The sequence below is a fragment of the Seriola aureovittata genome, chromosome 10 (assembly GCF_021018895.1).
Source record: "Seriola aureovittata isolate HTS-2021-v1 ecotype China chromosome 10, ASM2101889v1, whole genome shotgun sequence".
Taxonomy (NCBI): Eukaryota; Metazoa; Chordata; class Actinopteri; order Carangiformes; family Carangidae; genus Seriola; species Seriola aureovittata.
The window spans coordinates 2,700,079-2,725,129 of record NC_079373.1 but is presented as its reverse complement, the minus strand read 5'-3'; the positions used below and the strand labels follow the sequence as shown (position 1 = coordinate 2,725,129).

Sequence of the window (25,051 nt, the reverse complement as noted above, 5' to 3'; positions counted from 1 at the left end):
AAAAAAAAAAAAAAAAAAAAAAAAGGCCGGAAGCAAGGACGGTATCTATGCAAACTACACTATGCAAGTGGCATCGGACGGAAGGGTATAAGAGCTGCCACTTTGACCCGTCAGAATGAAAATGAATATGGTATCTTTTTTCAAAATAAAGTGTAGGGCCGAGCTTTACAGTCTTTTACTGTATGAGGAAACATGTCCACAGTCCACTGTCTGTGATGCTGAGGACGCCACTTCAGACACAATCCATCAGCTACTGTTTCACAGGTGGTTCTCAAAGTGGGGTATGAGGACTCCTGGGTGTCCATTAAGCTGGTCCAGAAGGTCCTAAAGGATTTCATTCACTTGAAATGATCCCAGTTATGTATCAAATAATAAAAGGGAAAGAAAAGAAAGAGGGAAGGATATGTTTTTATTCTTATCTGCTCAGTTATAAGTGGTGGAAGGAATATTCAGACCCTACGCTTCAGTAGAAATGCATCAAAAGTAAAAGTACTTATGCTGCAGAATAGCTCCTTTAGGATTTACATCAGTACACATTATATTATTGAAATATTGTCATTGGTGTATTAACATCCACAAAGAATCTTAATGATGTAGCTGCTACTTTTACTTATTGTACTATACACTACTGGGCAATTTAATCAATAATAATAATGCGTATGTAAATTCTACATCTGCTAAGTAACAAGAGACCTGTTAGATAATATCTCACTCTGGAATAAAGTGAACATGGGGATATTGACGTAACTTATTGTAATGTTAGATAGTACTTCATATATGTACTTAATCACAGTACTTACATCACATCACTGTCTATTATGTATTTGCTAGAAAGTTATGTTGTTCAATATGAAACAAACATCAAATTTTTTAGGGGCATTTGGGTAAAAAAAATGTTGTTAAAGGAAATAATTTTGAATATGTAGCAGTAGCAGCATGTTATTTCCTGTTTCCTCTAATGCCTGCCTTTGGTTCGTAAATTACTGGATGACTTACATCTTCAGAACTCTTAAAATTATTCAAATAAAACAACAATTTGATATTTCTGAATTTTACAGAATCACAACACAAACGATTTTTAGGAATTTAGAATCTGATAACAAAAATGTTTGGGGTCTCTGTTGTGAAAAGGTTGAGAAAGGTTTTGTTAAATATTAAATAAGAATGAATATCAATATCAATAAGAATCAGAGTATCAAATACCACAGAGTGGAGTAAAGCTCCATCACTAGAACTTCTGAAATATATTTATGTAATAAATAAATTGCAAATGTAGGAATACATACACTGTGTAATGCATGACGTCTGTTTAGTGGTCTTCCATTGTTTTACTGCTTACAGTATTTCTGCTCTTCTCATTTGCTTGTCAGTGGCCTGTAAAGAACTTTGAACAGCCCTAACCTGTATGACAGGTGCTAAACAGGTAAGGCTTAATTGACTGACTGATATATTAAGGGATAGTGGGTGATCATCCATACAATACACGTGTGCACAGTTGCTATAAACAGCATTTTATCTAGATGGAGGGGGGGATAAAAGTAATGAAGAGCATATAATGAGGTGATCCTGAGGCTCAGAGTATCGTCACATCTCTGGGAATAAAATAATAAAATCATTTCCATACACAAATATAAAGATGAGTATAAACATTCTTTATGGAACCATGTCCATCATGCCACTGTGTGGATTGCTGTAAGATTATATAACAGATTTGCATGTGTAACTTGCCTCAGAAATTTGCATGATAGCAGAACAGAAGAGCAGGAGGGGGGTGAAAACAGAGTTACCTTTCAGCCTCTGAGCAGGTGTTTGTATTAGTACAATTAGCGATGCCAAGAAGTCGATGTCAAGATCTTGTCGTTTATATTTATGGCAACAGTTAACAGCCTGTCTGGCAAAGCCTGATGCTATCCAATGAAGACAAACCAACTGAGCAAATTCACTAAAGTGAAAAACACAAGTGAAAGTAGGTGCACCCTCCAGACGCCCTCTAACTTTAATAAAAGTAACTTCACAGGGTAACACTGCACACACACACACACACACACACACACACACACACACACACACACACACACACACACACACACACACACAGAATATCATCCTTTAACTTCAAACACAGCAGTATATTCTATTCATTTTGATTGCAGTTCTTCAGTCTAAATTGTGTTTGATAAAAATCATTACATCACACTTAATGCAACGTAATAATAATTTGCTACACAATACAGGTCTATTATACTAAATCACATCATAAATCATGATGTGGGTGGACAAGCCATAGACTCTGAGCTGAAAAAGCAAAAATAAATAAATATAATAATAATCATAATAAAACATTAAAAAAAAACCCAGAGATGCATCCAGTCTGTGAAATGGGTAGTTAGAGGAAGTTTTTTCTCTTGTGCCCATGAAGTTTCTCCACAGTTGTCAGTACCAAGTATTTACCATCTTTGAAACACAGTCAGTGAATCTCCCCTTATAATTGAGAAATTCCCAAAACATGTCATATCTCTAAATATAAAGATGCTCACCACAAAGAATCTTGTCATTAACCACACGTTCACACATAAATGTAATTGCTCAGAAGTTGACACATTTAGATAAAGATAAAGGTTTTTCAATGGTGTGGAAATTAAATAATCTCTCACACAAAAATTCACAGTTTTATTTTTCTTAAAATTAGTAATGTTATGAGCATTAATGGTGTAATTTAATGTTTTGTTGTGCTCACTTTTCTCAGCCTAATACTTCAGTTAAGTGATGCGGGTGCAATGCATTGTGGTCGACTGAGGCAGCTTGCACTATTCATAAAAAAAAAAAAAAACACCAGTGTAGCTTGGTAGAATGAAGTGCGAACACACCCATCACACTTTCACACTTGAGGCCCGCACAGTGGTGGACATTACTGTAGTTGTGTGTGACAGGGCCAGATCAGACTTTACAGACCTAAAAGCAGCCACACGAGGAGGATGATGATTTATTGTGACGTGGATCCAAGGAGAATGAAAGGCAGGAAAAGAGAAGTCTGATATCACTGTGTGTCCTGCAGCAGGTCTCAAAGTCAGATGTAAATGTTATCCAGCTACGTCGGATAATAAACATCCCACCATGTGTCAATACTAGGTGAACCAAGAGCCTCAACCTTTGGTCCATCTTCCCGTTGCCCCTCACTGATCTTGGTCTTCCTCTGGCTCCCTGAGGCCCTGACTGTGCAGAGTCTTCCCTGCCATCTCCATCATGGCCTGGACCTCTGGATCTACATCCAGGATACTCTTCTTGCCGTCCCCCTCCTCGCCCTGTGCCACAAAGCAAAGAGACATACAGACATAGCATGGGTTTTTGATTCTTCATATTCTCAAGGAAACAGCTGTTTAATGTAAAAAAAGCTGGGATGTAAATGAGGTTCTCCATTTGTGGTACATGGTTGGGGAGTTTCTTGTAATTCTGCTGAATATGCAATTATGTGGGGGACAAGTTGTATTTCCGACTCAACTCTTGAACAGTAGTTTTCACTAGTGCTCAAATGCAGAACTATTTAAGGTGTCCTTGGAGAACTGAATGGTTCTTCCTTGACATTTGCAGGCTAAATAATAAATGAAGTAGATAGGGGCATCCTCGTGGCTGAATGTTTAACCTGGAGATCTTGCTTGACATGTTGCATTTCCTCTCTGCATCTACAGTGTGTATTATGAAATAAATACATTTAAAAAATAACTCTGACCTCATTTGGTTCTGGGGGTTTTCCGACTGCCCACACTTCCACTGAGTCCAGGGTGAACTCGTCTTCTCCAGAGAGCTGAGGGCTGCCGTAGGTGGTGCACTTGGGCCGTGCGCGGCTATGACCACGGCCAAAATCACAGTCCAGCCACAGGCCGAAGTAGCCATGCTGACCGCCCATGCCCTGATGAAGAGCGGAAAACATCAACACCAAGACACACAGAGGGAATGAAGACAAATATGTAATCCCAGCAAAATTATGTACCATTAAAGTCAAAAAGCAGAAACTTCATTCTCTTTTAGGAATTAACAATTCATGTTTTTTACTTTTTGTATGCCTTCACGCCGACGACAGCCAGAGGCGTATCGTTTTCAGGGTGTCTGTCCATCCCATTCTCGTGGACACGATATCTCAGTAACGCCTTGATGAAACTTGGCGCAAACATTCACTTGGACTCATCGATGAACTCATTAGAATTTGGTGGTCAAAGGTCAAAGGTCAACGTCACGGTGACCTCACGAAAACGCAGTTTTGGCCTTGTTAACACGATATCTCAAGAACTCTTCAAGGGAATCCATTCAAATTTGGCACAAAAGTCCATTTGAACTCAAGGGTGAACACAAAACACTTTGTAGCCATCACTCAAGACAAAATTTCACACAAATGGTTCATATTTTATATGACTCTGGATAAACAGGGATGAACCTGAAACTAATCGGAGTGCGAAGGTAATTCTTATTTTTCCTTATTTTTGAGCTGATACCAATATTTTGTGAAATTCAACTTAAATTAAAATGGGACCATTCCACATGCTAGATGTTTGGTGCTGGGGAGGCAGTGTACAGTGGCTTACAGCTTCCTACTGCTGTTGGAAACACTGAACAGAGCAAATTCTTATGAAATATTTTTACCTCACCACATGTCCAAACGGTACCCTGTTTGCTCAATGGCTATTAGGCTGCATCCATAACAGGAAAGCTCGGAGACACTGGGTGACCAATATGCAGTTTTTAATAAAGACATTTTGTCCCCTAAGTCAGAAACATCCTAAGTACTGATGCAAGCCCTTAAAGTTCTCCTCTGTTTAACTATGGTCTCACCAGTCCGTTGGGCATGGTCTGCTGATTCTGGTTGAGATACATGAAGTGTTGGTTGTATCCTGTTGCTGTGTAAACTCTCAGTCTGGGGAACACAGTGAACAGGAAGCATCTGGAGTCACCTGCACACACATACACAAATATACAAATTATGAAGATCTGAGAGAAAAGTCAAGTGACAACCCACAGTATTCAAACAAGTAGTATTACTTCCTCAATGAGTCACTTTATCAGTGCTAGTCTTGATCTGGGTTCTGGTCCACACCAACATGATAGTACAGTTTCTACTACTGAATTATAGACTCCGTCAAGCTTTTGTTATCATATGGTATAATCGTCTCTGTTCTTTAATCAGTACTACAGAATCAACAGTCTCATAAAGTGTTGTTCAATTTTAATTAATCTGGAAATCTTAATAACGGAGGCTCAGGTTTTATGTCTTATAATGATGCCACTTGTATGAAGATCAGTTTGAGTGATGTCCCACGATGGAGAAATTACAGAGATGTGGAAAATCTGGAAATTCTGTCATCTTAATAGAACTTAGAACATAGGAGACATAGTGAGTGCTATCAGCTTTTCTATGATCCTTAAAAAACACTTAAGTTCTAGTTTTAACTTTGTTGACCTTCAGGTCACCAAAAGACTGAGTAATTAGACTAGTCGTAGTTATAGGAGCAATTGGCTCTATTTATGGAGGATAGCAGTTAGGATTAGAGTCTCGACAACTGCTACATAGTCAACACCACTGCACTTCCACACACAGCACAGCAACACACCTGCCAAGTTTGAGGTTGATCGGATGAGCAGTTGTCAAGAAAATCAAAGTACAGACAGAGAGACAAACATATTTCTCCATTTTTAGCAGGATCCATTAATCAAAAGTATAAAGGCTCACTTTTAGTTGCTAATATGCTATGCTAACTCTCAAGTATAAGGTATCACTGATTAGGTATTGCACAACCATAGTTTATGTTAAGGGAAGGTCATCCTCGTGGATGTTATCAGTCATACCAATAATTAATTTTCAATAATTTAATTGTTTATTGAGATACAGTTATATTCAGTACCTTGCACAGTTTTTCAAACACTTCAAACTAGAACCCAACCAATACATCGCTGGGCTGATTTTCAGCTAATTGCAGATAAATAGGAAGGTGCCTGAGCTATTTTATTACCTGTGTTGTCAACTGGAGAACTGCTACTACAGCAACACACTAATCCCTGTGAGCTAAGGTCACCACTGTCGATCTGAGTTTGTAGATTTGTCTCTTCATGGTATGGTGCTTATTTTGAGGAGTAATACATTAATTGAACCGCACCAAACAAAGAACATGATTTTACATTTATTTCAGTCAGTAAGACTATTTTAGTGAGTAAATGAACGGCCCTATAATTTAGCTCTAACAGCCACTGTAAAACACATTCTTACAGTTAGTCTGTTGCTAAATTCATTAGCCACAAAGCTAACTAACAAGTCAGGCAATGACAGTTAATGAGCTGTTGATATATAATGTTATAGTCTTTCTTGTATATATGATTGTAAATATATGCTTGAATTGCATGTCACTATGGTTACAGTGGGTGTAATGGAAAGACTGACTTTCACCAGATATGACACCTGCAGTTTGTCTCAAAACAGTAAACATGAAGCATAGTACCTTTTCTGAATTAACACTATTCTCCTTAACTAATTTCTGACCATCACATGTCACACTCAGAAATGTTAATATTAAAGTTTAGTACAGCAGAAAAACACTAGAAATGTATGTGTGCTCAAGGTAAATGCCACTGAAAGTAGATGACACTCCAAATACCCCCCCCTCAATAATTAAATGTAAGGGATCAAATCGAAAATCTTTTTTATGGGTTTCTGTTAAACATCTATATCGGCTGATATCAGTCATAAAATCTTTTCAACCCTCCAATATCAAAATCGGCATCCTGTATCAGTCAGGCTTTACTACAAACTGTGTAGCACTTGCTAATATGAAACAGTGAACAGATGCTCTCTGTGAAACTGTTGAAGGCAGCTGAAACAAGAGATGGCATTCATTATGGCTACGGTCAGTAAGTCAGACAACATGTAACTGCTGTGGGATCAGACAGAGTGGGTAACTTCTCTCACCCTGGAACTGAGGCCTGATCTCCCAGGCGTGAGAAGCGAAGCCCCCAAAAACGTGTCCCTTTGAGTCTTTGATCAGCAGTACGGTGGGCCCACACTTTATCAGGCCGGCCACCATCCTGGTGAAGCTCTCCCCATGCAGCTGTGTGGAGAACACCAGCCTCCAGGGGGCGCTGTAGCTGTCTGGCAACTGGAAAGATTAATAGAGAGTTGGGGAAGGCTGTACGTAAGCAGTACAATGACAGTGTGTGTAAATATGAACAGTGATACAATAAATACATTTAAAGTTTAAGATTTTAAAGCCCTGTATCAGTTTACAGATGTTCTGGCTGATTAGGACAGTACACAGGTTGAAGTAAAGCAGAGAACTCCAACACTTGAATCTCATAATGAATCAAAATGAATAAAGGTGTAAGTTTTTCCGCCAAGCGGGAAGGAAACTAACAGCAGAATGAGGAAGATGGTGTGTACACAAACCCAGTCCTGAATGTGAATGAGTTGTGATTGTTAACAGCTTTAAGTATTCTGAGAGTCATTCTGTAAAACAGACGTATGAATCAATAATCATTCACATGACCCATCCCTTGTAACAATTTAAATAGATCACCAACTCACCAACATTTTACAGCACAATATAATGGACTAAATGAAATGGATTAAATGGACTAATAAATTATTTAAAAAAATAATGAAAATACAATTAATATATTTTATTTTATTGTGATGTACTCTGACGCAGATAGGAAAGTACTATATAAATAAACTTAACCTTAAACATATACAGATCTACAGGTAACAATCCCAAAGCAGTAGGTTTTAAAGACAAACAAAACCAAATATATAACAAATCAAAACACAAACCAAACAAAGCCTAAATAGATGCACCCGATCATATCAAGCGAAACCTGAGCCACAATATCATGGCTTGTCCACTGAGTGCATATGATGCCCTGCTTCACATGATGATTATTACATGACAGGATGGCAAGTTTACATCAGGTACAAATGACTCTATTTATCTATCTACGACTGCACAACATGTGTCCTGTCCAACGTGTTTGACAGGACTCTAATAGACAGGTTCACAGATGATCTTTGCAGAAATCCAGCAGTGCCTGATGGTCATCTTGTTTTAGTGGCACATGTGATATGTTACTGCTCATTATTGGTATACAGTATATCTGTTCTTCTTGCCAGTGACATCACGATGTACTGTACGTTACTTATGTTTTACTGTCTTATACCACTCCTACGGCCACTCCTCTCAAAATGTAAAATATCAATTCATGCTTGTATATAGTGCCAATGAGTATAGTAAGTCACTGTTCCCCTGGCATGTACTGTTGTCCACCATCATACCAGTATTAGTGGAATGTCACTTTAACAATTGAGCAAAGGATTAGCGATAGGTTGCTTCATCTCACCTACAGTAGCCTTCAAAGTCCTCCTAATTGATGTAAGAACAATGGCCCGTGGCGTGCAGACATGGTATCGTCAGTGGCTGCCAGCCCTACACTGCTACGCAGATGATGTAACAAGCCATTTTCAAACAGCAGCATGCACATCCAGGCTCTTCAAATGGCTAGAGGAACGCTGATCTGGGCAAGAAGAGGATAAAACTACTGAAATCCAGCAGCCTCTCACTTTGAAAGGGGAACAGAATTGACAAAATATCCTTTTGTGTTGGAAAAGAAAGGATTTCAGTCCTGACAGAACAACCTATCAGGAGCCTTGGGAGGGAGTATACAACAGAACTATCAACAAGGTGGCCACGGTGATCCTGAATCAGCTCACTGGCTGAGAAGACAGATAATTCTGATCTGTCTGGTAAGTTCAAGGTCTGGAACTTACTCAAAGAGTTACTCAAATATTAAACCAATTTTGGTCAGAATCCACTCACATGACAGTGTATACATTTGTATTCTGACCTGTGGTGCCAGAAACATGAGGGTGGGAAGGTCCAGCAGACACTTTAGCTGTTTCCAGGGTGTCTCCCTGCAGGGGGGCAGCAGGGTCGGGGCCGGTCGGCCACTCAGGGACACATTTAAGCCTTCAGTTACCAGCATCTCCAGGTACAAAGATACCTGGGAGACCCTGAAGATCCAGTCCTCCAGACAGGAAACATCACAACCTCCCTGATCTGAGGAGTGACACGTCCGTCAGCAGTAATATTTCTGCACTGTTAATATGTTCAAAAAACTTCAAGTCACCTGCTTACCCAAAGGTTTGAGTTCAGAACACATCTGCTCAGCCAGGAGCTTGACACCGAGGGAGCCATCACCCATTCTCTCTGGCTTCCAGCCCTGCAGGCGCCCTCTGCGGACCAGAATCTGAACTACAGTAGAGATTAGGTCCTGTAGGAACTATGGAGAAAAGAAAAAGGGCCCAAGTAGGGCGTCAGTCCGGAAGGATGGAGGCAGCAGAGAGAGAAGTAAACAAAGAAAAGAAGAAGAAAAACACCATTAAAATCTTTCCTATTTAAATCTACGTTTAAGTTTACTCACCTCCACTACCTGTTCACATGAGACAACTGTTGCTGTCCCTGCTCCACGCTGGGACATGGCCATGATTAGAGGAGCCCGTTCCTCTGCAGTGCCTCGCAGGGTGTCTGCTAGGAAGATAACCAACTGCTCCCGACCCGCTCCAGAGACAGCAGAGGTGTTGGTCTTCCCAGAGGCTGCATGCGCTGCCAGCCCAGGGTCAATACTACACATGCACTGGTAGACCCTCTTTATCATGGAGTCTGGTGCCAGGCTGCCCATTGAGGACTGGCAAAGACAATAGGAGGGATTGATTATACAAACTGACAAAAGTTACCTTTCCCCTGACACATGTACTGATAGAATATTTTCAATAGTAATGACGAGAGTATAAAATGTAGTCAGAGTGAAAGAAACAAAGCCTATTTCTATAGGAGTGTAAAACACCAATAAATTACAGAGAATAATAACTAAAAATTAAATGTAAATTGATATAAGGTCCAAATATGTATATCTGTATATATATTACACTAAATAAGACAACTGCATTTATGACATTTCCCTCCTGGACTTTAAATTTATCATTTAAAAAACATCAGACATTATAAAAACTGGAAAGTCTGTCTTATAAATCAGTATATCATGTTTTATCCAGAGAATAGTTTAATTTGTTCATGCATTGAGTTTTAACCATACACTGACGTTTTTGTTTATACTAAACTGTTGGAATGACAGCAGTATTCACTAATAATACAGACTGATTTTAGAGTCATACCTGCAGCATTTCAAGTGTGAGAGTCTTCCCTGGGGCTCCCGAAGGGCCCCCGGCACCACCCTGGAGCCTGTTGAAGACCCCCTCAACCACAGGCCGTTCCTCAGGGCGGAAGCGAGCCAGCCGCTTCTGCACCACCACGCTTTCAGTGTTACCCATAATGCTCTACAGTCCGACACAAAGAATGGCAGAACACACACACCAGTGTCAATTTATTGACATACAGAGACCAAACCAGAATACATACTGTGCTATATCTATTTCAGACAGCATATTCATGTATTGCATTTGTACAAATAATAGCTTGTTCCTTATAATAGATGATATCATGAATCTGTTTTGGAGTTTGACAGTCAATTTATAACTGACTTTGTAAGCTGATACAAGTTTGACATGTTCCTATCATATTATTTGCAAATGAATTTAGTGATTACAGCTGTCAAAATGTCACTACATCCCAGCAAAATCATCATGGCTGCTATCGTCCTTATTGAACTGATACATTATTCAGCGTCCAGGGCATAAGCTCTCAATCCTCTTTGGCATGTAACCCCTTAAAATGAAGCACTACATGCAACTTAGAATTATACAAAATCGTGGGTTGATCTTGTCATAAAACATCTGAATTGCAGTAAGTAACAGCTTCGGTGTCTTCCATGGCCAAAATATGCGGCGGTAACTTAACACAGAACAGAATAATATGAAATGTTAAATTTAATGTGTTCATTATTATATGTTTAAAGTGTTGCGTAAAAATCTTTAGTCATGTTCAGAGAAATGTAGACGTTTGCTAATAACCAACGAAGCATGTAAAAGCAGTATTTAATAGTGCAGTTAGCTGTCTACAACGTTCGAAAATGTAGCTTTTCATCTTGGACCTTGTATGAGTAGCTAACGCTAGCTAGCACTAGCTAGCTAGTACTTTTGTATCCCTTACGGAACTGGCTGTATATGAAACACATTGGGTGTAATAAATATTACATGTATGATGTTGTCAAAGCCAGGCAACTTCAACATTAACACACAATGTGTCTGTATGCCGCTAACCTGTTTAAAGCACAGCAGCTAAGCTCTCCATCCTGCTTCTAGTGACAGCACCATGTAAACTTCCGGGTGTTAATAACGTGACGCTGATGGCAGCCAATGAAATGAGCTGAATCTTCACCTGCTGGTCCATAATGTCGAGAGGCTTCTTCTTCCTCTATGGGACGACAGCTGGCATCCATTAAGTTGGATTACTGCCTCCTTTTGGTTTTAATCGCCCACTACAATCTTGTAAATAGTCTTTCAAAAACCTAAATATCCATTGTCTCCCTCCACCATCTTTAATCCTGGCCTCCACCCATCCTGGTCTCTGTAGTCCTGTAACCATTGCTCTTCTTTCCTCTTCATATTTCCTGCATGAAATCAGGACGTGTTCCTCTGTCTCTTTTTCCTGACACTGATTACGATGACCAGTTGGATGTTTTCCTATGATAAAGATTGTACTGTTCAAGTTGCTGTGACCAGTTCTTAATCTGCTCATAATCATTTGCCCCTTTCTGTTGGTTCCTCTGCTCTGTGACCCTTCCTACTTTGTGTCACACTATCCCCATACTTTTTGCCACAGATTATTTCCCTCCAAAAAAAGTTTTTCCCTCTGATTTTAAACCTGCCTCCTTCACTAACTTGTCTGCTTTCTCATTTCCCAGGATTCCTCAGTGTGCTGGTACCCACATGGACGTGATGTAGTTCCTCTGATGTAGTTCATATACTAGGTCTGGTGATTTCTGGCTGATCCTGTTTTAATAGTTGACAGTTCTGTCACTACAGCTTTTTTACTTCTATCACATCTTCACATGTTCACTCTGATGCTAACGGAGCTGCAAACAGCTTGTTGACAGCTCTCACTCTGATAATCTGATGTTCTCCCACTGACCCCAGTCTGGTAACTGGGAATCATCACTGCTGCACCTGTTTCCTCTGTTAGTGGATCCTTTGACCCATCTGTAAATAGCTGTATAATCACTGTCATTTCTGTCCCTATGTGATATTCCTGAACCAGATCTGCTGTTTCATTTCTCTGCCTAATATCCACACAAGCATATAGCAGCATCCAGTCCGATCTCACAGGCCAGAAAACTGTTCAGGACAAAATTCAATTTCATGAACATTCTGGGATGTCTTTAACTACCCATCCAGCAGTAGGCCATCAGCCGTTTCTTATGGAACCACAGAGACATTTCTCCTGCCTCAACTTGAGGACCACAGACTGGTGCCATTATCACTGCCCCTAAACAAATGCTCAGAGCACGAGCCTCAATAACATCCAGATCTAGCTAAAAGACACAACAGTTGGTAAAAGTCCACTAATTAAAAATCAATAGTGTTTGTATATTTCTGTTTTACATAGTATTAAACCACAAAGTGCAGCAAAGATGGTGGTCCATCTTTAGAAAGACATACAAACTCAGTATCCACACTATTAAACTAGGGTTGACGTGGTCATAGAAATGAAATGCTTATGTACATGGCTCAGATCAGAATGGATCGGTCTCGAAATGATTAGTTAAAGGTAAGAGAAATTTTGTTACCAATATCTTACTAAAGTACAAGTGCTGTGTTGAGCTGTTAAAATAACATTTAAAAAAGGAAGGGAAATTTTCTCATTAAACACAGTACATTATTTTTCAAAGCAAGAATTTGACACTCCATCTTTTAGTCAACAACATTTTCATATAGTTTTCCAGAAAATAAATAGTATATCCAGCAGACTGATGTTCTAATGTTCACTTTTCTCACCTAATTTTATCTTTTGTTGACCTCACATGCAAGGACACAAATTATACACACAGACCATGTGTAAGCCTTCACAAAAGCTTGTTACACTGACATAGACCTGTCCTACATTTCACCAGTAGAGTGTGCACCGGAGCAACCAAAGAGAGACAGAGCCCTTTGCAGAAACAGCAGGCAGTTGAAAAAACTCCTTTTAAGGGCATGAGATTTGCTGTGTGAGTGCACTGAGCTGGGTGTGTTGCATTGTAATGAAGCCTTATAAGACAGTGGATGCACCCACATCAGCACAGCTGAATGTGAAGGTGACGTGCAACCATCTGCCCACTGGGGTAAACAGGATACCAGTGATGAATCAGTGTTTGCAGCATAAGATGAACCACAGAGCTAGAAAATCAGTTTTAAACCAAGAGCTTCTGGAGTGCAGTGACTGTGAAAGTACGAGTCTCAAAGTTGATAACTGGGTCACAACTCTGAATGAATAAATGAAGTGGACCATGTCCCCTTTGAAGCTAGCAGCAAGGGACAGCAGCTAGATTGCTAGTTTTTTTTAACCCCCTACCAAAAGGAAGTGCTAGTCTACATCCTACATATACTAAGCCAAGTGTATTCTTTTTTATTAATGCTGAATACACCAACATTAGAAAGTTTAGCCCTCTTCCTGCTGTATGTATGGTGTTGATACGTATCTGCAGAACATACTAGGTAGCTTAGCAACATAGGCTAATTGCACTTTCAGTCTCCAGCTCTGCAGCTCTACACATCTGAAGTGCAGCAGACACTGAAGCATTTCATTCCAACAGTCTGTAAGAGTTCAGCCAAATGCAGGATGTGCAAAGTTCAGTGTTTAATATTTTTTGCTGAATTCTAACAGAGGTTTCTCTTGTTATATAATGAAACCACAAACTGAAAAAGCACTCTTGGGTGCATAGGCACTATTTTTGAACGGGCACAAAACAAATTTGAATAATTATTTTTTGCATAATTACTAAGTATAATACAACATGCAACATTGTTCTTGGTTTGATTAAAAACATATAATATACTCAAACAAAATCTGCTCAATGCAGCAGACACGTTTTTGTTCCATTGGAACAACTTGAAACAAGGTGTGAGTTGTATCTGCAAGTGATAGAGTGAAGTAAAAGTAAAAGAACAGAACAGAAATTCACAGTTCAGATGCTGTGGCTTCTAGTTCCCAGTTCCCATGCTCATCGAAATACTACACAGGAGTTTGGAGGACTATGAGACAGGCTTCACAGTGAAAAGTGAAATATTCTTATCTCTTGTTGGACTGTTACACTCACCTGGTAAACAGCTCAATATGGAAGGATATTCAGTGTATAACACTATTTATTCACGTTCACAAGTGATGGAGAAAATGAGAACTAGAAGAAATAGCAGAAACTAACCCATTGAGGGAGAAAGGAGGAACTTCCTCATTGAACTTTCAATACAGGGTTCACATTACAAAGTAATTTACCAGGAATGTATCTATCAGTGCAACACCTTACTACATGATGTTACATTGCTTTGCGGCAAAAGATGAACTGGGTTAAATGAACGCAGCCCAAGACCATAGTTACACGTTAATGGTAAATGCTGATTCAACAGTAGCAAAACTAGAGGATTCACAGTCAGCTAAATAAATAATGTCACTTATCAATATTTATCCAAAGTTCGCTAGCATCAGCTGACATCAGCCAACAGTCATACCAGACCAAGTGAAGTCAACTTTTCATCTGTCTGAGGAAGAGTGTGTTATTTCTTTTAGAAGTTAGTTAGTCTCACTTATTTACATGTTTACAGTGTTTGTAAAGTGACTGTGTTAACAGCTGTAAAACCTATAGGTGGAATCAGAGTGTCTCTCTGTCTCTTTTCATTCTGTCTTCGTCACTTTCTTTCACTTCTTTGGTGTTTCCAGCAGGTACAGACAGAACCAGGCACCACACATGGTTCACTGATATATGACTGTGTATACACACACACGCTCCAATAAAAACAAGGAGACTTGGCTTTATCAGTATCTCTGGCAGTCACTGTGTTCACTCCACTATAATGAATCAGCTGCCAACAAGTTGAGACTTGAGAAGTGAGTCTCGTTAGTTCTTCTTTTCTCTTCCCTCTGCCCACCACCCCTCCTCTCAGCTGCATCCCTATATGGTAAAAGTCTCACTGCTGAGTGACTGCACAGGAAATCCACCATTTGAATACCAAAAAAAGAAAAAAGAAAAAAAAAAAAGCCACACACCACACGTATACTTTGACAGGCTGAAACTGTCACACAACTACAAAGTGTTTTTGCATTTCCATTTCAAGAAAAGAAATTCTGCTCTTGGTTGCCACATGTAATTGTAGTCATTTGTACTTTCTGTGTTTGGTCTTTATTCTCAGGCCAGAGGCGAAGATCACAAACATGAGAGCCCATCAAATTTTAATTTGTTTTTTGAAAGATTTGTTGCAAAGGAAACATGATGATGTACAGTAGAAGTTATTATCCTAAATAACCTTTTTGTGTTGAGTATTTAACATGACTGGCCTAAGACATGAAGCCTGTCACAAAGGGAACTGTCTGTTCCTATACACTTTCTTCTCCTGTATGTCTGAGTGATTTGCATGTGCGTACTGAAGGATCTGAATAAGGCCGACACTCTTCTGGGTCTAAGATGATTTTTGGTGTCTTACAGAAAAACCTGAGAACTTTCTCTGTGTGTATGTTGGCCTCTGATGAGCATGATGTGACATGGTGATGACATGGAGGTGACTGGTGTTTGAATGCAACGTGACATGCTATTGAATCATTCTTGTGAAACTGAGACCATTTCAAATTGCACAAGGTGAATGGTGAATGGAAATACTTGCATGGGAGCAAACAAGCAAGTTAACACACACTCATAGATAAAGATATATATATACTGTACATACATAGGCATTCATTAAGACAGAAGTAAAAAACAGCTTCCTCATTTTGGGCTCTGTGACGGCAGCTTTCTCAGCATTTGCTGAGAGAATGCAGGGTGTCATCACATCTTTTATGTGGGTGTCGGGACTTCTGCCCGATGGTTTGACTGTAAAGTGCAACCTTGTAAAAAGGAAAAAGACGTGTTACTGAAGGCAGTCCCATTACACTCATAAGACAGTGGAAATTGAATGATAATAATAATAATTTGTCTAACATTTCTTTAGCCAGGTGAGAAATATGGCTTTTATAAGCTATTTTGGCAATCATACACATAACTGCAGTGCTTGAAAATGCAAAAATATCAAATGGGGGATGATGCACCCAGAACTTTCTTACAGCATTTTACTCATCAGGTAACTAATAACATAACGACTGTATCAGATTGGTATTGTGCATACTGACCCAGGAGTCCTCATTAATTATATTAGCAACACCTGCTCTTCCCTCCATGATAAAGGTGCAGTCATATTACACTTCTGTTGCTCTGCCAGCTGAAGCCCATTTAACTAATGATTTCAAGTACGCAGTTCCTGTTTTGGTACAAACCCCTGGCCAGCTCTGGCAGACTCGCAGGTAGAGTTCACCTGGTTCAACTTCACCCTTATTGCTGGTGGTAGAATGTAGCTATGTACTTTTACTTAGGTAGCCTATTGAAATTAAATACAATTTTGAGGTACGTCAGTTAATTTTCCGTATTTTGATTGTATACTAGGTTTCATTCTATGTATTCCAGAGGTAAACACTGTACTTACATTTACTTCAGCAAATGTATTTAAAGGAATAGCACAACATTTTTGAACTGACTGATATTACTCTCATATACAGTATAAATTTAGCTTAGCTTAGAATAAAGACTGGAAGTCTTCCTGGAAGGGAAATAGCTAACCTGTCCAAAGGTAATAAAATACACCTACCAACACCTCTAAAACTGACTGTACTCTAAACAAAAGAGATATCATGTGTTAATTAGTGAGTTAGACAAATAGGTAGGTGTATTTTGTTACCCTCAGACAGAGGAAGGCTAGCTGCCCCCCCCCCCCTCTCCCCCTGCTTCCAGTCTTTATGCTAAGCTAAGCTAAACAGCTGCTGGCTGTAGCTTTATACTGAGCACATAGATATGAGATTGGCATCAATCTTCTCATCCGACTCTCTGCCAGACAGTTAATTAGTCTGCTTACCAAAATGTTGAACTATTGCTTTAACAGTTACATTTTACATGCAAAACATGATGAGAATGAGCCTATAAAATATGATACAACTTCCCAACAGTAAAGTAAATTAAATCAAACAACCGACCATAAACCTGTAACATAAGCTCCACCTCAACCAGCTATAATATTAAAATGTTGCTTACACATGAATGCATCAGGTATAATAATCCAATAATATCATATCGACACCCTCTTAAAATAATGGCCTAAGTCATTTTTTCAGGTTTTTCAGGAAACACAAAAAACTCAACAAAAGAGTCACACTTTTGACATAGGCCATTATACAACCGGGGGTAGAATTGCATGTTCCCCTCAACTGAGGATTCAGGCGATTTTACCAGAGGTGGCCAGCATCATGAGGGGGTGATTTAGGCAAAAAAAACATTTTTGTCAAAACATGACTTAGGCCATTATTTTAGGAAGGTGACGATATATATGCTGTAACACTGAGAATGGGCATTCATCTGCATCACTAGTACTTTAAAAAAAAAAAAAAAAACTTTTGTACTTCTACTTAAAATGATGAATGCAGGATTTTCACTTGTAATAGAATATGTCCATATGTAAAAAAGATCTCAGTACATCTTCTATTCTGGTTTATTACCCATGTCTATACTTTATTGGGACTCATTGTGGAGCAACTTTGTTAGATGCAAGATTAATGTGACTATTCATTAACTCAAAAGTCTGTTTTGAGAAAGACTTACTGTCCATTTGCCTTGACATGTTTCTGTTTACCGCTCACATATCAGGAGTACATGCTGAGATATTATTGTGCGAGGATAAAGCTGCTGAAATTAAGAAAAAAATCAAATTGAAGTGCTGTTGGGTTAAGAAATATAAAGTATTCATGTGCATCTAGTTTGAGTTCCCTTCACAATACAACAGGCCTGATATCACGGATTAAACATTAATGTTATATCCATAGCTTACAGATCAGTGCCTGATTCCTCAGATAGCTATCAGTTGACCCTTGATTTACAGTGATATTATAAAAACAGGAGTCATTCAGAGTGACATTAACATGCACAGCCACTCTCGTTCTTATAATAAAAGTGTGTGTGTAGAAGCAGTTGACCTTTCACTGTAACCTCTCTGGATAAGGAGACAGCGCAGTGTGCCAAAAGGGCAGGTTCAATGAATGAATAGTTATTTCATTGGGTGTCACTGATTTGTGCAGAACAGAGAGTTATAGTTTAATAAAAAAGGGAGTAGAATCTGCAGCAGGAGGTAGATGTGCACAGTGTATGAGTGACTAGAGTAAATGGAGGGAGACAAAGTTGATGAGAAAAGGACAGGAAAAAGAGATGGTCAGAAATGTAGAGGTGGAGGAAAGGAGATATGTGTTGCCTTAAGGTACAATACTGGGTGAGTACCTGGGTGAAAACCCACACATGTATGGGGAGATCATAAAACCATACAGGCCCCAGCTGTTCCTTCCTGCTGCAAAGCAACAGTGCTAACCACTGGTCCACCATGCTGCCACAATATAAATACATTTTTATATGACATAATATGATACAGAATGGGGCAAAATATAAGAAAGGATCCTTGATTGCTATATTCCTGGAATGAAGCTTTTTAATAGATTATAGGTGTCAACAAAGAAAAGGGAAAATGGTGGTCACAAATACATTACTTTCATTAATTCTGTAAGAGCCTGGTCTTGCCAATGGTAGAGAAGGCAAAATATGAGAAAATGCAATTGTTTTTGTTTTCCAGTTGGAATCATATTTGTGAACTATTAAGTCCTAGATCAACTCGGACCAGTTCAGCTGATACAGCTTGACTCATGAATACAATCCCTGGGGTTAAAATTCACTATTCTCCTTTGGAACAGGAAGTGAGCTGCACATTTTAACTTCCTCACACACAGACCCAGATAAGGACTTTTGCTTAGTTACAGGCCTCTTATCCCCAAAGTCAACTTCTAACAGAGGTGTCATAAAATTCTGAGAAAGAGAGAAGAGGAAACACAGGCAAATTGGCTTTTACATACTTTTCTTCAGTACAGTGTATTTTCTGGTGTACATTACAATATATTCAAATTCAAAAGGGTAATTCTCTTCACACAAGGGCTCTTGCGGGAGCTGATCTACAGTATGAGTGAAACTTAAAGGTCCCATATAGTATAAAGGTAGATGTCCATGTGTTTAAAGCAGGTCTAATTTCTATATTAATACTGTGAAAGTATCAAAGCCTCAGTCCACAGAGAAATCCAGCCGTCAGACGTCAGCTGTTGTGAAGTCACAACAAAGCAGTCACCTCTCTCAGCCATGTCCCAAGCCCATACAACCTTGCAGGATTTGGTTTCTCTGAGTGTTTACCTGAAATCTAATATATTTTTATTCGATCACTCAGAAAACAGTCAGCCAATCAGAGGAGAGGTTCAGAGCGTCCTCTCTTCTGATTGGGTCACTGACCTGTTGTTGCTAGAGCACCAGAGAGAAGCCTGAGAGAGATGTAAAACTATGAATATATCTTCTTATGGATCAACACTTCAAATAAAACACAGGAAAGTGTAAAATATGGGACCTTTGATTACGTAACATCTGCCACGTTGACATTATTGAATAGTGACAATGACAAAGAGAAATTCTATAGAAGTGATTCAAAGTGATAAACAGTGGTAAACATTAACACATATGACAAAAACAACTGATGTCACAGATCTTGCCACACTTTAATTAATATCAATAATATACATGATGTTACAGTGAGGGTAACAAGTGTATTCATTTGTGTTGACGAATAATCACTTGAGCTTAGCTTAGCTGCTAATGTTAGCAAGAACACTGTTGTCCCAATTGCAAAGTGAGCATATCCCTGCACATAGTCCCATTCACATTCCCATTCACCTTGCCAAGTTTGAGCTCCCAAGAATACAAGTCTGAACTCATTGTACTCTGTATGTAGAAAGGCCTTTGGTATATTCATAAGATTTGTTGATTACAAGAAAAATATCAAATAACACTAACCTTATTTAGCAATAAATATTACATCACCCAAATTGTATTAACTTCCAAATGAGAGGAAAGCTAAGCTCAGAAGAACTGATCATCAGTAGTGATGGAAAACCAATAGCAGCAAACAGAGGTCCCATTGTCACCTTGTATTTAGAATGTAAATGTACTCAGTAAACTCGGTAAACAGATGCTCATTTGGGGTGGGAGAATGAAGTGGCCCTCAGCTCATTAGTCTCCGTCAATGGCAGCTCTGTGCCAGCGCTGTGCAGCACTGGCACACAGGAGCACTGAGAACTGACCCATTCACACTCATATTCCCTCTGTGTCACTCTTTCTTCCCTATTCACATGGCCTGGAAGAATCTGAAAAGAGACCCACCCCACCTCTCACCCCCATTTGCTTTGCTCAGTTGCGCAAATTTCAGTTTCCAAGCCCCCCCCCCCCCCCCCCCCCCCCTCGCTCCTCCTGTCAGCCATTATCTCTCTCTCTCACTCTCTCTCTCTCTTCACCCAGCTGGGGTCCCCAAAAAACACACTACTCACAAGTCTGAGAGAAGGAGTCCAACGTATTCCCAATTTACATTTTATTTTGACTGACTGCCATGTAAAACAAATTGGTAATGCCATTCCTGGATCACAAAAAATTACAACCAATCAAAATGAAAGAGTTTCTAGGTCAGAGCCAGAGTGTCTATAAAATCCCTGTGTCTATATGGAGGTCATGTGCAACTTCAGATTTTGCAGAACCTTTGTTTCCAATCTTAGTTTGTCACAACTAGAAAGATTTTGTTGAACAATTAAACTGGAGATTTAAAAATGCATAAACAGATTTTTTTGGCAGCTGGAACAAGCTGTAAACACATTGATATAGTTGACCATTTAACTTGTTAGTGAACTTCACACATTCAGCAGATATGGAGCAACGATAGCAATCATTTGGAGTCGTGTATGTTCACTTGATGAATGTAAGTCCAATATTCACTCCTCCAAAATGCACCATGTTCATCAGCTAGTTGCTAACTGTCTGCTGTTTGATGCAGAAAAACGAACTGGAAATACTCACAACAAAAGAAATGATAGAAACGAGCTGCAAGTAGCAGACGACAATGGAAGTGTTTTCAGTGGACACAAAAAGTGATGAGCCAGGCTGGGACACACTTGCTGTTCCGTGCCTTTAACTTCAAAATTCACATGGCATTGAACAGTAAGTGCATCCCAGCCACGTTCATCACCTTTTTGTGTCCCCTGGAAACACTTCTGTTTGCACCTGTGCTATTTGCAGCGTGGTTCTGTATGTGGTTGTGTTGTGAGTATTTGCAGCATGTGTTGTCAAATTGATGAAGATGTTTTCTGAATTTGTTTGTGTTTTGTCTGTTTGCATGTGTTTTCTTAAGTTGAGCTCTCAGGGCCATCGTTAATATGAATTTATTGTTTATAGCAGCTTTAAATATAAATTCAAGACAGAATTAGACATTTGCTCAATGCAAATGTAACTGATTAAGTTTCAGTAACTGATTCATTTTACATCAGCTAAGGTTTAAGGTTCAATGACTGATTACTGCTAAAACATCTTTTTTTTTAAACTGTAGAAAAGCCATACAACATGCACTATGGCAGAAAGAATATTGCCTTTCTTGAGTAGATGAATTCATCTACCTCCACCCCCGCCCGCCAACACCCCCCCCCACACACACACACACACACACACACACACGCACTGGGCCCCCGCCTGTTTCTTTCTAGGAGATGATGATGATGAGCTCATCCCCAGAGTGAGGGGTTGTTTCAACATCATTCACTCGTGCACAAACGACTCGGAGCACGCTGGTCCAGTCTGGATTTAGGACCATGCTGAGCTGTGACTAAGCAGTAAAACTGAATCAGTCAAACAGTGCTGACGTAGCCAAAGGTTGGAAGAAAAGGAGCCAAGTCTGAAAGGCTTTTATTTCAAACTCTAAACTAAACGTCTTATCCAGAATTATACTGAGGTGATGTATTTCAGCTTTTCAATGATTACAAGAAAAACACGTCATTGTTGAAATAGAGATGTTTAAGTTTGTGTTCAAATCTCTCATCATTCTGTCTCTGTGAAAGCACTTTGATTCTCATACGGATAATAATACAAGAATGTCATCACACAAACATGTGGAGGCACTGGGTGACTAAAAGACAATTCTTGCCTTTCTCTCTCTCTCTCTCTCTCTCACACACACACACACACACGCACACACACACACACACACACACATACATGCTCCAACAGAGCACATGACCTGCTGTGGGCTGTAAAATATGCTGCTGTGTAGAGGAGGTCTGAGGAATGCAGGAAGGATCTGAGTGGTATCGCTCTGCAGGAACTGATCTGACAGTCCTTGTTTGGACACTCCTACAGGTCCTGTATGCTAACATCTCTGTCTCTCTCTCTCTCTCCTCTCTCTCTCTTTCACACACACACACACATACACACACACACACACACACACACTGACGGACTGGGTATTTGCCACAGCCAGACTGATGGCACTGCCTGTATTTACCTTTGGCCACACTGACTGGAGCTGTTGGGACATGCACGACACACTGACGACTGCAAAGTGAAAGGAACAAGGGGATGTAGGTGGGGGTGGGTGGAGATATAGCTTTACACACTGTGTGATAGTTGAAAATAGCATTGGATTTTGAGCTTGTGAAGTTGTATTCAGAAGTAACAGTCTGCAGCCACTTTGGCACTTCTGTTAGCCACCTCAGTTCATTGAGCTAAAGGCTGACGTCAGCGTACTAAGATGTTTATACCAATACTAATATGCAGATGTGAAACAGGTATAACGTCTGCCATGTTCGCAATTATGGTTTAGCGTGTTAGCATCCTAACATTTGCTACATTTGCTAAAGATGAAGTAAAGTTGAGACTGATGGGAATGTCATTTGTTTTGCAGCTATTTGGTCAGAGATGGGAATTTTTTGAGGGGACCCAGATCTTATCTCCTTTCTGAGAGGCCTATCAATGTGAATGTCTGTCCCTGACTGACTGACTGACTGACTGACTGACTGACGAAGTTACCCTACTGCTGTAATTTTAACAAACAAGTCATTGAAGCTTGTGTGTCGACCTTGTTTTAAATTATATATTTGATTTGCAAATGTTGAACTCTGCTTTATCCTTGCTTTTCTTGCTGGACTGCGCCCAAATGCTGCTGCGTTTCGGGGTTTGCTTCTTGTGATAGGCTGCTTCCCGCTTTTCTTGTTAAGGGGAGTGGATTTAGGGCAAGCAGTGAAACTTGGGCACAACGACAAAAAAAAGAAAAGCTCTCTGGTATGACTCGGTTCCCTTCATTTGAACCAATGAGCTGTTGAAAAGAATCAGTTAGTCTGCAAACATAACAGCTATTGGTCATAAACCAAGGTGATCAAAAGCATTTAATTTTGACCTGATAATGGCACTGGATGAAAGGTTGAAGGGCAATCAGCAACAGTGAAACCAGCCAGCATCAACTGCAACCTAAAATAACTGTAGTTCAAAAATATGACAAAGAAAAATGTTTCATCTAAAGTCACAGCTTTTATTGCCTGTTATTTGCTTTGCATTTGATATTTTTAGTTTGCAAGTCATAGTTTTTCATTTTTCCTTTCCTTGAAGAATGTGACAGTTTATCTGACCCATAGTAGAACAGCAGAGAGAATTCCTGCCCATGGAACATTTGTCTATTTACAATAATGACCTGAAGTTGCACTTACATTAAGTAACTGCCATCAGCTGTTTGATTCATGCCTCACATTCACAGTCCCATCATCTGTATGGCTACCAGCTGACTACAGGTGTGAAGCCCAGTCAGTATAACATGATTTTTTTTTCTTTCAAACAACAACTGAAGCCAGAGGGATTTTTTCTGCCTTTCCATTCATCTTTTGTTTATTTATAATATTTATTGATCAATTAAAATAACGGTCTTAATGTATTTAAGAGATATTTGAAAATCGAGTCTTGATTTTGTATCTAGCAACCTGTAACAGATGGAACGCTTGTGTAACCTGAGCCTTACTGAAAACTAGCCTGTTGGGGTGTATTGCTAGTTTGCATGTTTAAGTCGCATTAATATTCAGCTGTTCAACTTCATACTCCATATAACTTCAACAATATGTATGGCTAATTACTGGGTTTTATTCAGTGTTCTCATCGTGGTCTTAAGTCTATGTTGGATTCTCATCATCCACTGACCTGGGGTGACCCACGGACCCGCTGCACATCCCTCTCTCTCTCCTCCTCTTCACTGACAGGAAGTCTGTGTAGGCAGCTCGTGTTTTAAGTAGTGGTTAAGTGGTGGTTAGTGATGACATTGAGATACTGGGCTGTGTGAATGGGCTTCCTTTACACTGTGATCATTACTTTCAGCCTTCACAAGTCTTTTTTGTGGCTTTTTAATGAATGATCATATGGATTTGAAACCATCTGTGTTGCTATGTTGTCTACAGCAATATTAACTTGTGAAGCTCTTTGGATAAAATATTGACCTGCAGTTAGGGAAATTACAGATATAATGTTTTCCATGGAAACATTGAAAAGGCCTGCCTGTCTGTGTGTTATCCGGTTGGTTGGTCAGTCCACTGGACTGTCTCAACAGCTCCTACATGGATTGCCATGAAACTTTGTAGAGACATTTCCAGAGGATGTATTGTGAGGATTTTCATGATCAAATAATTTTCCTCTGGCACCAACATGAGGTTGACATTTTTGGTTTCATTGAAAAATATCAGCTATTGTACAGACAGCTATTAAATTTGGTACAGAAATTCATTGTCCCCAGTTGATGATTAGCAAAAACCTTTATCCCCTCAGCTTTCATCTAGCGCCCTAATCAGGTGTAAATGTATATTTATGAAGTACTTTGGTGGGTGAAAAACCACATTTCTCCCCCCATCGTCGACAAAATAAACAGTCTTTT

General features: G+C 39.5%; 1 protein-coding gene across 1 annotated transcript; it reads right to left on the bottom strand.

Moving 5' to 3' along the window:
* Positions 1 to 1,212: 1,212 nt before the first annotated feature.
* Positions 1,213 to 11,327, bottom strand: meak7 (MTOR associated protein, eak-7 homolog). The gene is made up of 9 exons (XM_056388393.1): positions 11,246 to 11,327; positions 10,202 to 10,363; positions 9,451 to 9,714; positions 9,165 to 9,309; positions 8,875 to 9,086; positions 6,950 to 7,136; positions 4,825 to 4,943; positions 3,728 to 3,907; positions 1,213 to 3,302 (listed from the first exon to the last, which is right to left on the bottom strand). Exons 2-9 carry the CDS (start codon positions 10,355 to 10,357, stop codon positions 3,174 to 3,176), a joined length of 1,392 nt encoding a protein of 463 aa, XP_056244368.1. The 5' UTR covers positions 10,358 to 10,363; positions 11,246 to 11,327; the 3' UTR covers positions 1,213 to 3,173.
* Positions 11,328 to 25,051: the final 13,724 nt, after the last annotated feature.

Coding starts and splice junctions, on each gene's coding strand:
- meak7 (XM_056388393.1), bottom strand. CDS start 10,357: ATGGGTAACACTGAAAGCGTGGTGGTGCAGAAGCGGCTGGCTCGCTTC. Junction 7,137..8,874: donor TCATGTTTCTGGCACCACAG/GTCAGAATACAA, acceptor TAATCTTTCCAG/TTGCCAGACAGCTACAGCGC. Junction 3,303..3,727: donor AACCCCCAGAACCAAATGAG/GTCAGAGTTATT, acceptor TTTGTGGCACAG/GGCGAGGAGGGGGACGGCAA.